Genomic DNA, 17096 nt, shown 5'->3' with positions numbered 1-17096 from the left:
CTACATTGTATCTTCAGTAGACAGCAAGTTACTAGAATCTGTCCATATCTCTTATTTACTATCTTCAGTAGACAGCAAGTTACTAGAATTTGTCCATACCTCTTATTTACTATCTTCAGTAGACAGCAAGTTACTAGAATTTGTCCATATCTCTTATTTACTATCTTCAGTAGACAGCAGATTACTAGAATTTGTCCGTATCTCTTATTTACTATCTTCAGTAGACAGCAGATTACTAGAATTTGTCCGTATCTCTTATTTACTATCTTTAGTAGACAGCAAGGTTTTGGTTGTTGTATGTACATAGTGCAGTTTTGTCAGGTTTTGTTTTGGTATACATAGTGCTGTATTATCAATGTACTATCCCCCCCAAAAAAGAACCTTGTAAGTAGATTGTCCCCACTTTCTACAGCGTTTTATAGAGGGTTATGAATGCTTTGTATGAGTTTCTTCGAAACCTGAAGAACTTCATCAGTAGATTGTCTCTCCTTTCTACAAGGCTTTGTGTATGGTAATAATTACTTGCTTAGAGTATCTTTATTTACTTGATTGTAAATACCGGTGGATTTAATAATATCTATATCAGTAAATAGCTTATGCGTTGATGCCCGCTCTTGTTATATGCTTTGATTGATTTCTAATTATTTAATTGCGGTTAAAAATGTTGTTTTTCAATCCAATCCTCTGTTTGATCCAAAGATGTATTTGTTTTGCTTAAGATGAAACTTGGTTAAATGTGATTCAGAAGTCAACTTTTGTATGTCCAGCCTGTGTGGCTGACTTGTACATTCTTTTCCAATAATTTATTAATTTATCTGAAGATAAATAATTTAACATTCTTGCTACAATAAATTATCTCAATTTACATAATTTGTATTAATTAATTAATTAATTAATTAATTTAACTGTGTGTATGCAAGTTCCATGTTCACTCGAAAGTCATTTTCAAGAAATCGATCAAACATTTCATTCAAAAACATTGATACAGTGCCTGTTTCAGTGATTTTAATGACATGAAAATATAATTTAAGTACAAATATACGATAGTGCAGCTTTCCTTAAACATATCTTGTAGAAATCATGTGGTAACTAAAGCAATGTTATAAATTTAAAAAGATACTAATATACATATTCATATTTGACTTTAGTTGCATTAAATGCAAAGGCGATCAAGACAATACAAAACAGAATCATAGAGGGTATATAAAAATAGAACAAATCGAATTTTATCATTTGAGATGTAAGGATGCCAAAATATGTTAAATGTAGCAAAATGACTCCCCAAATATACCATATACTATAAGTTACATGTACCCCAGCAACCAAGAGAAGGAGGGGGGAAATAAGATCAGTCGCAGATGTATTACCATTTTCACCATTTCGTAATATTGTGCGTCCCTCTAGTATGACTTCGACCGCCCCTTGTATGCATTTGGCTCCAAGAACTCCTCCGCAATGTTTCTTTTGAATTTCCGAGTAAAATCGTCACTTTTCTAAACTGTCCTTATTGTCTAAAATCAATAATAATTGGTTTAATCCAGGGACAATTGATTGAAACAAATGATGTGCTGAATTCACAACTTTGGTAAACCAAGACTGACGAGGAACATACTTGATGTCTCCTGTTGTGCAGTTCTCAATGTGGAATTTTAACAGTCCTAATTGATGCATATTCAATAGCAATTTTAGTTCATACGATGCATCATGAATTTTACGAAGTGTAAGATCATCATAATAATGAGATGGAATATTACGACCATCCAAGGATGTAGTAAATGGCCAGAAACCAAACAGGTGCACCTCTGAGCATAAATTCAGAGCGCCGGTTACGAAATAGAACCCTGTAGTCGGACGACGTCCAAGCCCGGCATATCTTTTCCAAAATTCAGCATTTTCGTTTAAATGTTTCTTGTTGCCCATTACTAGTGTTATGTTTGAATCATTCAGTAGTTTAATGGCGTCAACGGTTCTATCTATGTTTGTCATTGTAGTCCAAATCACACCCTCTTGGTCGAACAACTTCGATCGTGAGAATTCTGCACGGTTTGAAGCATTTTCCAGTCTATATCTATTTTGAAAAACAAACAAAAAATGATTGATTTTAACTTAGCAGATCTATAAAATAAGATGATAGAAAGATTTTTACACTGTGTTTAAATATATACAGGGTGTCTCAATAAAAATAGGCACTGCGGATTTGGGGACGTAACTTAAAATGTCGGCAGTAAAATCAAAACTTTTTTAAAGATTAAAAAACCATGACTTTTCTTCTTTAAATTGGTACACACAACATCAAAATCCGTTCACGCGTCACAGAGATAATTGGGATTTTACAAATAGACCCTTTTTTGGACCGTTCCAATGGGGCAATACACATTAAACACTAATGTGCTGCATTGTAGTTTATAATGGACAAAAAGAGATGAAGTTGCTGGGTACGAATTAAAAAAGATTAACCAATCATTTAATCTCTCAAAGAATGTTTTTCGCACCTTTCTGTTTGGGATAACAATATTGAAAAACATTTCTCAAGAAACAATATAGGGCCAATCGGTCACTTAATTTTCACAGTCTACACATACATGACCAGAAAAACACGAAAAAGACTTCTTTCTTAATAGCCTAAACAGGATTTACCCTTTTGAGCAAAAACATCTCTATACAGGAATATGGCGCATTTAAACAATAAATAAGCAGGATTTGTTTATCTGAAAGGCAGCACCAATACTTTAAAAAGAATACACACTTTATGTGATTTCTTTATTATTTTCCAATATAATGTTTGAGTGATGGTCCTGGTGCAAATCAGTTAAGGAAGCACGCTTTGCGAATTAAATCAAATAAAATGAATCATTATCTGAAAAATATTTTTTTCCTGGTCATGTGAACATTATGAAACTTAACTGACCCCATGGCCCCTTTGTTACTTGAAAAATGTATGAACTATATTTGTAGAAGGTATATTTTCACATATTTTTAACCCAAAGAAAAAGATGTGAAAACATTATTTGGGAGATTGAATCATTGGTTGGTTGCTGTTTTTAACTTGTACCCGGCAAGACTGAGAGTTTACTTCATGTTTTCTTCCATTCTAAACTACCTTGCAGCACATTATGTGTATTGCCCCATTGGAACGGTCCAAAAATGGGTCTATTTGTACAATCCCAATTATCTCAGTGACGCGTGAACAGATTTTGCTGATTTGCGCACCATCTTAAAAAGGAAACGTCAAGGTTCTTGAATCTACACAAATAGTTTTGATTTTAATGCCGAAATTTTAAGTTACGTCCTCTAATCCACAGGGCCTATTTTTATTGAGACACCCTGTATAACAGGAATAAGTTCAAAATCCAGAAATATTTTGGGTCTCTTCATCAGGGTAATTTTAAAAACTCCTTGCCGTACATTGTTACGACCCGTAAACCTTCAAGGCCAAAATCACCTTTTTCCCAAGCTCACACGAATGCACAACAATAATACAATGTTTGATTAAGTTAACAATATCTGGTCTTTAATTAAAAGTAAAATATGATTGGTACATGAACAATAAATACACACGCAATATAATAACACAATCGCAATTTTAATATTAATTAGTACTAAACCAGCAGTCTTCTTCTTGATGATTATAGTGTTCTGGTACAATGTTCTGGCTGGCTGATGCATATATCCTTGTTCGCTTACCCTACGAAAATCACTGTTCAGCGAAGTCCATTGTACACTTGCAGTTATATCCTTTGTGTAAAATCCTCGCACACAAATGATGCTACTTTCTCCAAACGCTCAAATCCTTGACACTTTCTCCAGCTAAGATGCTTCTTTCGCCAGTCACTCTATTTCTCCAGGAAACTGGCTTCTTTCTGCACTGATCCTTTTTATTGACAGATGTGTTGTTTTATAAACCAGACTCGAGCAAGTCGACAGAAGAATTTTAATCCTTTAGGGAGGAGGAGTACCTTCATATACTTAAAATCTTCCTTGTTGCTGCATTAAAATAGCACATTATTGGTTATGCAAATTGGTTCAAATGTACCTCCTTTAGAAGCACAACGACGACCAACACATTATAGAGAGTCTACAATATCTCTTCATATTCTGCCAAGAGCAAACTAAATTGCTTTCACCTTTTATACTCACAATCTATTGATATACCATTCTGTCACATTCAGCTTATTTTAGAAATGGGAATTTCTAATTAGCATTAGGCAATGCACTTAGATAAGCAATCTGGGAATTCCCAAGATGAATAAATATTAACAATTCTCATTACATCACTTCCTGGGTTTTCCCAACATGATGTCATATTCACTTTACATTTTCGGGGATTCCGTTAATGGTGCAATACATTGAGCATTCTAGTAGGTATGTCACAGTGGCTGCACAATAATTCTGCTACACTGTGCATGCAAGCATAACAGTGAATTGAAAAGGGCGCGCTTCAAATTTGGCCAATTTTAGAAAACATCCATGTCGATAAATGAATTTCTTCATATGCTTAATTTATCCAAATTGTTTAAATTTTTAATATATGATGTGTGAAGCCTTTCCGAGGCTAACATCGGGTCCTCAAAAATTACAAATTGTTTTGTTTAAGAGCTACTGCCTGTTTTTATGGATTTTTGAAGATCGCTCATAAATCAGTAAATGAAGAGCTTTGTTGCAAAACCCCTAACATCCACTTTTGACTTTTTGAGAAAAACAGCTTTTTTTAATTGTGCAAGTATTACTTGTTCGATTTGATTCAATTTGGGATTGGATAAAGTGTTGATGAATAGAAACTAAAAGAATAGGTTTGGGACAATTTTCAAGGCTTCCTATTTATTTTATTATTTCTTTTATATCGCACTTTTTGTGGATGTAATTGGTTTTGCAACAAAATAAATTTACCCCTTTTCTAGAAACCACCTTTGCAATCAAATTTGAGCCCATTTGTTTGCACTACATTATGTAACTTGACTAATGCTTTGAAAATCAAAAAGAAAAATTGAAATATCTCATTTACTTTTTTAATTATGAATTTTTAATTAAATTCGGGAAAATGGCATTTTTTTGGGTATTTCCGAAGCTACACCTTTTGTTAATTAAAATGATTTTTTTTCAAACATAGTGACCCAAAAACAGTTCCTTTTGGTTTGAATAGGTAAAGAACATTCCAGGCTACCATTATACATCAAAAAATTTAAAACAAAACAATTCTATATTCATTTTAAGTTCAGATTTCCGGAAATTCCTAAGATTTCCCAAACGGGAAATATGCGATAACTCCGGAATGGAAGGTAGTATGAAGGTCAAACAACCACCAAAATGTGTATTTTTACCCACACTATAATATTATGCCAATAACTCAATTTGGCCAAAAGTGGATGTAAGGGGTTTTGAAACAAAGCTCTTCAAATATAGGCCTATTGAAGTAAAGGAACTACCACCATTTAGCTGAAATACTAATCTTTCTTAGCATGTAAATTAATTCCGTCGACAACAAATGAAACACTTCCCTAAAACCAGTTGAAGCAAAACATTAATCAATGTTTTTTTTAGGGAGTAATTTTCCAAACCACAATAGCTCTAAGCCATTGTGTGTGTCCAAGGCCATACTATTTTTTGTATACGCGGTACAGTAAAATTGCTGTTCACTTTACCGATTGTTCTCCCATGTTAATCCAGATGACAAAATGTTAATTTAAAGTCTCATTGCAACTGAATTTTAATTTTTACTTTTCGGACTTGGCTTTGAGTAATGGTGACACATACCATGTTTACAGTAAAATGAAAATTATATTCTAGACACCGTCAAAATGTCAAACTTTTTTTATTTTTTTTGTATTGTTTTTAAATAATTAACTGCAGTTCATTTATTCAACCTCATAACAGGATCATACTTAAAAAAATTATGAATGAACAGACGTTCATTAAATATTGAAAAAAAGCTAAAATTACTCATGCCTAATTTGCATAATAATAGCATAAATACATAATTAGCTGTAATTACCTAATTTGCATAATTAATGACTTTTTGTGTATTTTTTTGTTATCAATTGAAAGAACTTTGTATACACATGTTTGTGAAAAAAACCGCACCCTGATATCATGTACGGTTTTCTTTTGGCATCAATTTTGCATATTAATTAGCTGAACTTAGTCATTTTTTCAACTTTTATTTGTCTGCAGATTGGCCGGAATTGCTAAAATAGTATATTTGGTTAATTTATTATAATTATTCAATGATAGATTTTTTAATTTTGTTTTCTTTGACGAAGTTAAAAAGATAGGCAATTAACCTGTGATACTTAAATTAACGTTGCTTTTTCAAGCAAGTGTCCAAATAAACCTTCAAAATCTCGAAATGTGCCAATTTTGTCATTTTAGGAATTTGTGGCAGATTTGCATTCCATTTATGAGCATCTTAAAATTGACACTACGTCACAATGCATTGACCGATTTCAATTCGGTTTTTTGATTTTTGATGCTTTAATAAAGGTCATTCATGTAGAAACATTAAACACCGTGTTTCTACTGCCCTTATTTTTGAGATGATATACCTAATTCTAGCGAGCAGGGGATTTCCCAACAATCCAAAATTAGATATGATTCAATTTGTTTTGAGCAACTTATGTGGGCAAATTTATCTTATCTATTATGTTTATCCATAGAGTAAGTCATTCTCCATAATATTAACAATTCTCATTACATCACTTCCTGGGTTTTCCCAACATGATGTCATATTCACTTTACATTTTCGGGGATTCCGTTAATGGTGCAATACATTGAGCATTCTAGCGAGCAGGGGATTTCCAAACAATCCAAAATTAAATATGATTCAATTTGTTTTGAGCAACTTATGTGGGCAAATTTATCTTATCTATTATGTTTATCCATAGAGTAAGTCATTCTCCATAATTAAAATGTATTGTTTCTTGTAAAAATAGTTGCATATTTCCGTTTATACGTACCTTTTTACTATCGATGGGTTCAATGTTGTCATGTTAGTTTTCTTGCCAACATCTTCTTCAAATCCTGCTATTGAAGCCAAATTAAATCTAAGATTTAAATAAATAGAAATGAATTTTAAATAATGCATTGTACTAAAAAAAATTTAATTTTTAAAATATTAAAAATATTAAATAGTATAATATTTTAGTATGCAAGAAGAGAATACAAACTAGAAGGCTATATATTTGTACACAAATACGGCTATACCCGCATGGTATCGGTGTACCCAAACTTACAGTCCTTATTTTCTGAGGACTTAAAATAAAGAAATTGTAAAAGGACGCCCAATTGGGCAGAAAATGTGTAAAAAGTGAAAGTCCAAGTCTAGTCACAAGCTTTAATTTAAAGCCATATTATAACATTTGCTATTGAGAACGCCCTCACTGATTTTTTAAAATTAATTTTTTTACACGATTATATTGTACTTTATTAAACCAATATACCCTGCAAAAATCAAGACTCTAGGTGCTGTAGTTTTGTGAAAATCCGAGATTTTGAATAAAGCGCCGGAACCGGCGTCTTATTATTACGATGGAATTATTAGTCGAACGCATACACGATGTTCATAACACACAGTCATGACAGTACGTTACACGGCGTACGTGACGGTGATCTACACAACAAAGGGTCGTACCACAACATGACCGAAGGAGTGGTACGTATTGGCGACATACGCGCTGGTAGTAAATTCCAATTTTCTTTGCTTTGCCGTAGTTGTTCGGCTCAAAAATAAAGGGATATATCTGACAGTAAAAACTAACATTTTATGTCAAAGAAATGCTAATCTATTTTGTATGATAATGTTATAATATTGCTTTAATGTAGGTTGCACCCTCGTACCACTTAAAATAAAGACATTGTAAAAAGTTACTCACAGTGAAGCTCTGCAATATGATTAGGGGGAAACTATTCCAGAGTATGTAAATTAAATGTAAAAGCCATTTCAGAGGGAGTATGTAAATTATACGGAACAGCCTATTTTGGGGCCATTTCAGAGGGAGTATGTAAATTAAATGGAACAGCCAATGGGTATGTAATTTAACTGGAACAGCCTTGACGCTTCACGCTGGTATTTCCAATTATGATATAATACGATCTGTCTGCTTAGTCCTACGTGTGTGGGGTGGATGGGTGTGTGGGTGTTAGTAACAATATAATTCTCAGGTGCTATCTGTGTAAAAATTCTGAGCCCGAAAGCTGCTTTCCTTGATGAGAAACGGCACGCCCTTTGTTTTAACATTTGGGGCCCTGGGGCCCATAATATTTGACTTATGAGGCCCATGTACATATTTATGTTGAAGTATAATTTTCTAGTGCTATCCGTAGACTCAAGCTGGCCACTGTAGCTACTTTATTTACTGAGTAACGGCCGGCCCTATGTTTTAGCGTTTGGGGCCCTGGGGCCAATATTATGTGATATATGGGGCTCATATGTACATATAACAATGTAGTTTTTCAGGTGCAATCTGTGTACAAACTCTGAGCCATAAAGTTGCTTTATATGATGAGAAACGGCCGGCCCTTTGTTTTAACATTTGGGGCCCTGGGGCCCAATATATATGACTTATGGGGCTCATGTTGAAGTATGATTCTCAAGTGCTATCAGTAGACTCAAGCTGGGCATTGTAGCTGCTTTATTTACTGAATAACGGCCGGCCCTATGTTTTAACGTTTGGGCCCTGGGGCCCATATTATGTGATATATGGGGATTATATATACATATGACAATATAATACTGAAGACCTATCTGTGTACCAAATCTGAACCATGTAGCTATTTTGCTGAGAAACGACCGGCCCTTTGTTTTAACATTTGGGCCCCTGGGGCCCCCAGCCTTGTGCATCTGGGGCCAAAATAGGCAAAAGGCACATCTACAACTTAGGGCCCATACATATGCCACATATGAGCCCTAGTGATCTTGTACTTTTAGAGCTAGGCTTGTCAATCTGTTGCACCATATTTTAACATTTGGGCCCCTGGGGCCCATAATATATAACATATGGGGCTCTTGTATATTTGTAAATATAGAGTACCCCTAGGGCTATCAGTGAACCAACTCAGGGCCCTGAGGCTGCTTCATTTGATGAGAAATGGCGTGATTTGTATTTTCACATTTGGGCCCCTGAGGCCCGTGACCTTTGACCTCTGGGGCCAAGATGGGCAAAAGGCACTTCTACGGGGTAGGGCCCATAAGTGTACCACATATGGGCCCCAGGGCCTTTGTAGTTTTAGCGCTAGCCTTGACAGAATGATGTGTTTGATGGAGAAGAAGGAGATGGAGAAGGAGAAGAAACCACAGGATGGGAAGATACCCTGCATGCTATTGCATGCGGGTATAACTAGATGACGAGGTGAGAGAAGATACGGGAAGGAGAAAAGCGAAGCGAAAGAAAAGAGTAGAGGAGAGGGGCGAGAGGGAAGGTTAGATGAGGTGAAAAAAGAGGAGAAGGCAGAGAAGAGAGTGAAGGAGACAAAGAGAACAAGGAGGAAAGGAGACAGAACCGGACTAGTTATTTCACTACATTTCAAAATCATACCTAAACACAAAATCCTGTTCATCGATACGTCTACCACATTTTGATCCTAATAATAGTCCGCTACTGCCGACAACACTGCATGATTTATAGGGTGGCTGGGGAAGTAAACTTTCCTGAAATGAATGAAAAAAAAAATACTGGTTAAGATCGAACTTGTACATTTAGAATTATATATTGCTTCTAGATAATAGTGAATGTCCTATGCACTGTACAAAATAAGTGCTTTAAATTTACGGCAGCAACATTGCCAGAACTGTTCCGTAAAAATATTGTGTAGAAATACTTAACTTACATTTTTCATAGTATTCTTAAGATAAATTACCTAGTTTGAGGGATTACAACACACATGTGATGTGATCAAGCAAAATCAGTCGGAAGTCGGAAATATTGATTTTGAGATATAGCCAAATAAAGAAGTCTTTCCTTTTGTTTCCTATTGTTTTGGGAACTCATTAACTGCTCATATCTTTGGAACTGGTTGTCCAAATTCGATGGAGTTTTCTGCAAAAATGTAGCTTTGCAAATGCTATTTACAATCCTATAATAAACTGAAAATCGAATATGTGCGATTCAGACTGATTTTGCTTGATCACACCACAAATGTAATACTGCTATAGACATTTGTATCCCTTTAGAAAAGATACCTTAATTGTTATAAATTTGGTTTGTATTGACTACTATATTGTGTTATACCTTGGGAAGTTTTCTGCGTCCAATCGACGTATTTCCCGTGTTTTTCTGCGTTAGCATAACTTCATCATAAAAGTTCTTGTTGGTTTCACTGCTGTAGAATAATCTGTCGAAGTTAAAAGAAAAGATAAAATTTAAGAATTGTTTCACTATGTCGGTATATTAATCGATTTAGATCACAAATCGATTTAGATTATTAATCGATAAAATTACAAACAACGGGAACATGTGGAACAACAATAAAGAAAGCATAATGCTTTTCAAGCGCCCTCATTGGCAATTAGAAAATACCGTTGTGGCATAATGCTTACATCAACGTCAAGGGCGTAGACTTAGCTCTCGAATGCCGTTTGTTCTGTTCAATTTGCTTGTTTTAATCTCGAGATATGCTTACTTAACAACGAAAGGGTGAAATCACAATTGTGCCACTTTTACTAAGGAAGAGGGCTGTACATGTAAATCAATGATAGCATCAAGTTTATCAAGAGTTCCTTCGTGAAATCAAAAGAATGCATCAACTACACAACAATACACAATTGTTTTTACTGTTTTTACTGTTTTATCATGATACAGGTATAATAATCCTCTTTTTCCACTTACGACAAATTAAAAGATACATATTTCACATTCTGCTGTAAAATTAAATACATGTGCATGTCAATGATTTTATTATGGTAAATACTGTTCTCTTTGTCACTCAAGACAAACAATATTGCACACTTATAGGTTAATGAACTTAGACAAGTTGAGAGCTAAGACTGTGCCCTTGACGTTGATGTAAGCATCATGTCACAACGGTATTTTCTAATTACCACAGAGGGCGCTTTTCACTTGCACAATTTTTTTGAGACAGGCTGTAATTAAGGACCTTTCATACTGAAAGAATAATAAATTAGTATTATAATAAAATAAAACAATTTTGACCATTTAACAAATTATTTTCGTTACTGACAAGTACTCCACTTGTAATGACAAATTAATGAAAGACAAATTAAATGACGAATTAATATTTATGAAAATAATCCACACCTCCAGGTCAAATGTTGGGCAATGATGGTTAAATGTGACCGTACAGCACGAATGAGCCGTAAATGTCCTCAATTGTATTCTGAGTTACAGTGTAAAATGGGCATGAAGGTCATATTCATAGGTAGTTCAATTTGGGGGTGCGTTTATCTCATTAAATGAGGTACACGTAGCAGCAAATTGAGGTACCTATGAATACGTCCTTCATGCCCATTTTACACTGTAACTCAGAATACAATTGAGGACATTTACGGCTCATTCGTGCTGTACGGTCACAAATGTAGGTTGATCAGTTTATGAACTTTATGCAACTGGGTCAATTAGAGCCATCCTCGAAACACACGAACGAATACCAACCAAGCAAAATAAAACTCGACAATAAACATTAGAGAAGTGCTTTTAGTAAATAATTAATTACCTACCTGAATAGCATAGTATTGTTAAGATTATGACTCCATGGTTTTGAAAATATATCAGTCACATATAAAAAGAAATCGTCAATTTGAGCAGGCAATTTTAGAGTGATGTCGCGTAAATATGTCATCATAGCTATTGCCGGCTCAGTGTAATTCACTGCATCTGATTCGTTTTTTGTGGAAATCGATGCATTTCTCATCAAGATATTCCAATGAGTTCTGTGACTACTGTTTAACATCATAGAAACTGAAACGCAAAGAAAAGATGTAATTGTTACACGAACTAAACACATCACAAATGGAAGAGGATAATAAACTGAAACTGAAATAACTAAATGTTCTGGAAATTGTGGGTCAATCCTTCATGTAATTATTTCGTGTACTCTAATCCTAACCCTATCCCTAACCTAATCCTAATCATAACCCTAATCCTAACCCTGAATTAAACCTAACCCTAATTTCGTGTAAAATTACATGAAGGAATAACCAAATTGGGTCACCTCACTTCAGTGGGGGCGCCACGGGGGGGGGCATGGGGCATTTTCCCCAGACAGAACTCTAGCCCCCTGTTGCTCCCAGAAAAAAGCCAAAATTACGAAAATTTCCACTTTTTGCGGTAATTTTGCGTTGAAATTCACTTTGCCCCCCTAATGCCCCCCCGAAAAAAATTCCTGGCGCCGCCACTGCCTCACTTTTGGCATGAATTGGCGGAGGCCCCGAGAATGAGGAACCCTGCAACGGTCACACACCCGTCGCACAGTATCAACATTACACTATGGTATTGTAATCTCAGTCATTTCTTCAAAATTTTGCATGGGTAGAAATATATAGAACTTATTGCGCAATTTGAATTTTAATATTTGTGGTATCAAAAGAGTCTCAATTTAAATGGAAATGATGCATCGATTAAGCTGCACTGGAAAACGAATCAAGTCAATTTTATATGCATTCTCAACAAAAGCAAAATTTGTAATAGGTTTGAAGGAGTATTTCGTGATCCTAGCATCCTCTTTTATGACATTTTCAGTAGATATCCACGAAAAAAGCTTATTCCCAAAATTTCAGTTGATTCCGATTTTGCGTTTGCGAGTTATGCATGATTATGTGTATTACACTGCTCCATAGACAATGTGTTGTATTTCGTTCTGGTATACCAGAACGAAATTCAAATTTCACGACATCTTTGCAAAACGAATTAATCTGCAAGAAATTGTTTGTACATAAAAATTATGTAGCCAGAGGTTTCCAGTGATATAAAAATCTCAACTTTTTTTGAGAAAAGTGGGGGGAGGATGCTATGGATCACGAAATGCCCTTTTAAGTGAACGTAAGCATATTTATCATTTTATGGGTCGCCATGGTAACAGCTAAAGTGGCTATGGTCGCCATGACGCCATGGTAAAAGTTAAAGGGGCTATTGATCATTGTTGACGCAAATAAGGTAGTACATATTTTGCAGAACATATTTAAATTACTGGACTTATTTGTGCTATTTCAGTTTTTGATGCACAAGTTATTGTCTTCCAAGATAGACTGGATCATTACTTTTGGTGTTGTATATATTTATATAAGTATAAGACAATGTACATGTATGTCAGGACTTAGGGATTTTACCACTAGTAAGATTATCATGGTAATGGTAATAACTCAAGTTTACAAAATTCCGACTTTGGTTTGAGTAGATCAGACCATGTCACATATTCTATTCATACAACAAATATTATTCATGCGTTTATGAATATTTATTATTCATATTAAAGTTTAAGACATTAGAATTTTTATTACCATGAAGATAGCATGTACATTTTATGATATTAAAATTTTGATTTCAATTTGGCACAGTGATAAAGATTACTTCAGCTTTATCATCGCTTTAGCTTCGCGAGCAATTTTATTCCAGGGAATTTCGTAATCCACAGCATCATCCTCCCACTTTTCTCAAAAAACGGCGAGATTTTTATACCACTGGAAACCTCTGGATAAATGTTGTACAAAATATTTCTTGCAGATTAATTTGTTTTGCAAAAATATTGGTAAATTTGAATTACATTCTGGTATACCAGACCGAAATTACAACACATTGTCTATGGAGCAGTATAATGCACATAATCATGCATAACTCGCAAATGCAAAATCGGAATCAACTGAAACTTTGGGAATAAGCTTTTTTCGTGGATATCTACTGAAATATGTCATGAAAAGGGGATGCTAGGATCACGAAATACTCCTTTAATGTCCTATAATTAGCTTCGAAATTGCAACATTTCTTGGCAATGCTTCTTGCGCATTCCCTTCGCTTAATGCAGTTATTCTGGAAGCGACGCTCCACATACTGCAGTTACTGTCCGTTTTCCTATACATAATACACAGTGCTCTTTCCCATTGACGCGTGACCTCTACAAATAGCCTACGTTAAAAGAATGGGGATATGCCTAGTTAACGTCGCTGTGTGAAAAATAACCGGCCAATATTAAAAGTACTCTTCTAAAGTTTTTGAAAAATATAGTTTTGTAACATGTCCTAAATTTTTAGCTAATTTAGATGTTTGGAAATATTCGTACTTTGGTGTTTTAGTTAATGTTATAGGTAATAGTACATTGCCTAGTTAACGTCGCTGTGTGAAAAATAACCGGCCAATATTAAAAGTACTCTTCTAAAATTCTAGACAATATAGTTTTGTAACATGTCCTAAATTTTAGCTAATTTAGATGTTTGGAAATATTCGTACTTTGGTGTTTTAGGAATGATATGTAAACGACAGATAACACCAAAAAATATGAAGAAATTATTTCCAAACCGTGTTAAGTCTGCAAACCACCATGTTTCTCATTTTCAAGAACGCTGGTTAACAATAAGCAGAGTTTTGTCTCATTTCGTAAACATAAGCCCACACAGAATTGTTCTCTAGCGCTCGCTTTATAATCGTTCACCCAACTGAAACTATAATCCCAGCCATTGCTCCATTGTACGTGTAAAAGCAGAAACATATGATGTGTTAATTTAACCAGAGAAGATATGATTTAATCAGTTGAGCTGCTTCCAATGAGTGTTATCTTGGTTTAATAGCTTTTAATGGGGTTTAAGTCCTGCAAAGGTCGAATTGAATTCTACTGTAGACATGACTGCATCATGAATCACCTTGTTTCATGGATTTCACGCAGACCTCCAACCACCTCCCCCTCCCCTCCTAAAATCTATACCACTCATGTCTCAAGGTTGTTGGTCCGTTTACTTACATGGAGGCTTACTGATGCTATCCAACGGATTATACGATGTCATCCATAAAACTACTACGCTAACGAAACATATTATAAAGAACGCAAGTAAGTGTTTCCGGCTTTTCGATCGAGGCGTAGTCATTGTGATTTATTGTTGATATTATACCACATCATGCTATGAAGTAAGCTAAGAAACATATGGCGGCCATTAGCTTTTAAAAGCACGGCGATTCGTAAATCATTAACTATTTCGCTCTGAAAGCCCTGTGTGTTATGCTGCATCAGATGGTAAATCGGCGTGAGTGGTAAAATCTGATAACTTACATACGTCGTGCATTTACATTTTGAATTGAATTGAATGTGTTAAAACAGTATCACTACAGAAAATAGATATCGAAACGAAAACCGATCCGAAGGTATCGTACAAATACATCGTACAAATAAAGGAAATTATGCATTACATACACGGGTGACACACTCGTACTGCTTGGTTTGCTGAGTAATTTCGACTGAATGTACGATTTCCATCAGCTTCCATCAGTGATTAATTTACATGGTCGTGAGACATTTCCGAGAGAGTAAATTGATAATTACTTGTTTATGACCATATTGTGTGCTGATGTGTGATTTGCTCTACAGCGACGCCCTCAATTTGTTTTGAATTCACACTTTTTCATGATTGTAATGCCCATTGCTGTACTAAAATACCACGTGAAAGACTAAGGTTGAAGTGTTCTAATGGGCTATTCCATTTAAAATACACACTACCCCTGTGGAAGATTTAGCTCAAGTCTTCCACAGAGGGAGTATGAGTTTCAATTAGAATAGACATTTGATTAACTTCCATTTGAAATACTCACTCCATTTGTGACCTGTATTCGTCAAGGAGGCAACCAGGTAGAGGGCAAAGCAGCACAGTAAACTCAGAAGAACCAAGGACATACCAAACAGCCCTTTTCCAACAACCTTTTACCCCCGAAAGAGAAAATGACATGTTGTAAATAAAAAGAAAGCGAGAAAGTAAGAAAGTAAGAAACATAATAAAACAAAAAGGCATAAATAATCAAGAAAAAATAAGTTGAATTGCAAGTATAGCAAGAGAAGTCCCACCCCATCCATTTCGCCGACAAGTTAAAGGTCATATATATTGCTCGGACAACATCATATCATTCAGTGGCAAGCTAATATTATGAGGACAATGAAAATGACTCCTTTTTGAGAAAATAAGACGTTAAAAATATTCAGTAAAAACCAACTTAAGCGGTGAGTTCCTTCGAATGAGACAGATTTGACCTAGAAAAAAGTTGACGTCATGAAATGAGATGTGCCTGCTTTGAGAGAAGGGACTGTAAACGCTCTCAATGCACAGAACGTATACTGTTGTTGTTCTCAGAAAAAACTGAATCAAGTATTACAAATTTAATGTTTTTAAACATATGGATACAATCAGCCGCTTCTTTTTTTATATATTAGTAAATTGTGATATTACAATTCATATGTATATCAACAACATGAGAAATATTTGGACTAAAAAATAGAAAACTTCGTACGGTTTTCCTAAGCCTTTTAGAGTGTTTTATTTAAAAGACGCCCCATAAATGTTTGCCAAAAATCGCTTGCCCCCTCTCTGCTTGCCAATAACTGCCAAAGATTTCTTGCACCCCCAATTTTACCCTACCCCAGGGCTCATAATTATTGCACAGCCCCTAACGTAGGTATGTGGAAAAGAACTGTATTAACAATAACAAAATATGAGCCCAAAGATTTGTGTTTGGCATGTCGCTTTTGAAATATCAGCAAAAATATCAAATTTTGAAGAAAAAAAGTCCCAAAATAAATACATATTCGCACTCGGCGGCGCGGCCCAGTCACTACGTGCCGCTGTGATTTGGGGTAACTCATCGCTTCCCCTCTCCAGTTACCTGTCACTTTAAGTTTGCCCATATCCCACGCTTCAGCTACATTTCTCTTATTCTCTATGTAAATATTTAATATAAAGTTGTTTTAATATAATTATGATTATTTGTGTCTGTGATTTGCTATCTAATCATATTATAATCATGTTTCAGATATATTTCTCTATGTACATATTTAATATAAATTTGTTAATTATATATGATTTTGAAAATTATGATTATCATAAATTCGCAATGTGAATAAACTGAATGAATCAATGAATCAATCAAACTCGTGTCTGCTGTTTTGCAAATAAGGTATAT

At 34.9% G+C, this 17096-nt stretch overlaps 1 protein-coding gene across 1 annotated transcript; it reads right to left on the bottom strand.

Moving 5' to 3' along the window:
* Positions 1 to 1170: 1170 nt before the first annotated feature.
* On the bottom strand, positions 1171 to 15210 carry LOC140144426 (alpha-N-acetylneuraminide alpha-2,8-sialyltransferase-like). The gene is made up of 6 exons (XM_072166237.1): positions 14896 to 15210; positions 11666 to 11906; positions 10221 to 10323; positions 9528 to 9640; positions 6951 to 7037; positions 1171 to 2068 (listed from the first exon to the last, which is right to left on the bottom strand). Exons 1-6 carry the CDS (start codon positions 15017 to 15019, stop codon positions 1486 to 1488), a joined length of 1251 nt encoding a protein of 416 aa, XP_072022338.1. The 5' UTR covers positions 15020 to 15210; the 3' UTR covers positions 1171 to 1485.
* Positions 15211 to 17096: the final 1886 nt, after the last annotated feature.

The sequence above is a fragment of the Amphiura filiformis genome, unplaced genomic scaffold (assembly GCF_039555335.1).
Source record: "Amphiura filiformis unplaced genomic scaffold, Afil_fr2py scaffold_54, whole genome shotgun sequence".
Taxonomy (NCBI): domain Eukaryota; kingdom Metazoa; phylum Echinodermata; class Ophiuroidea; order Amphilepidida; family Amphiuridae; genus Amphiura; species Amphiura filiformis.
This window is presented reverse-complemented; position numbering and strand designations above follow the sequence as displayed.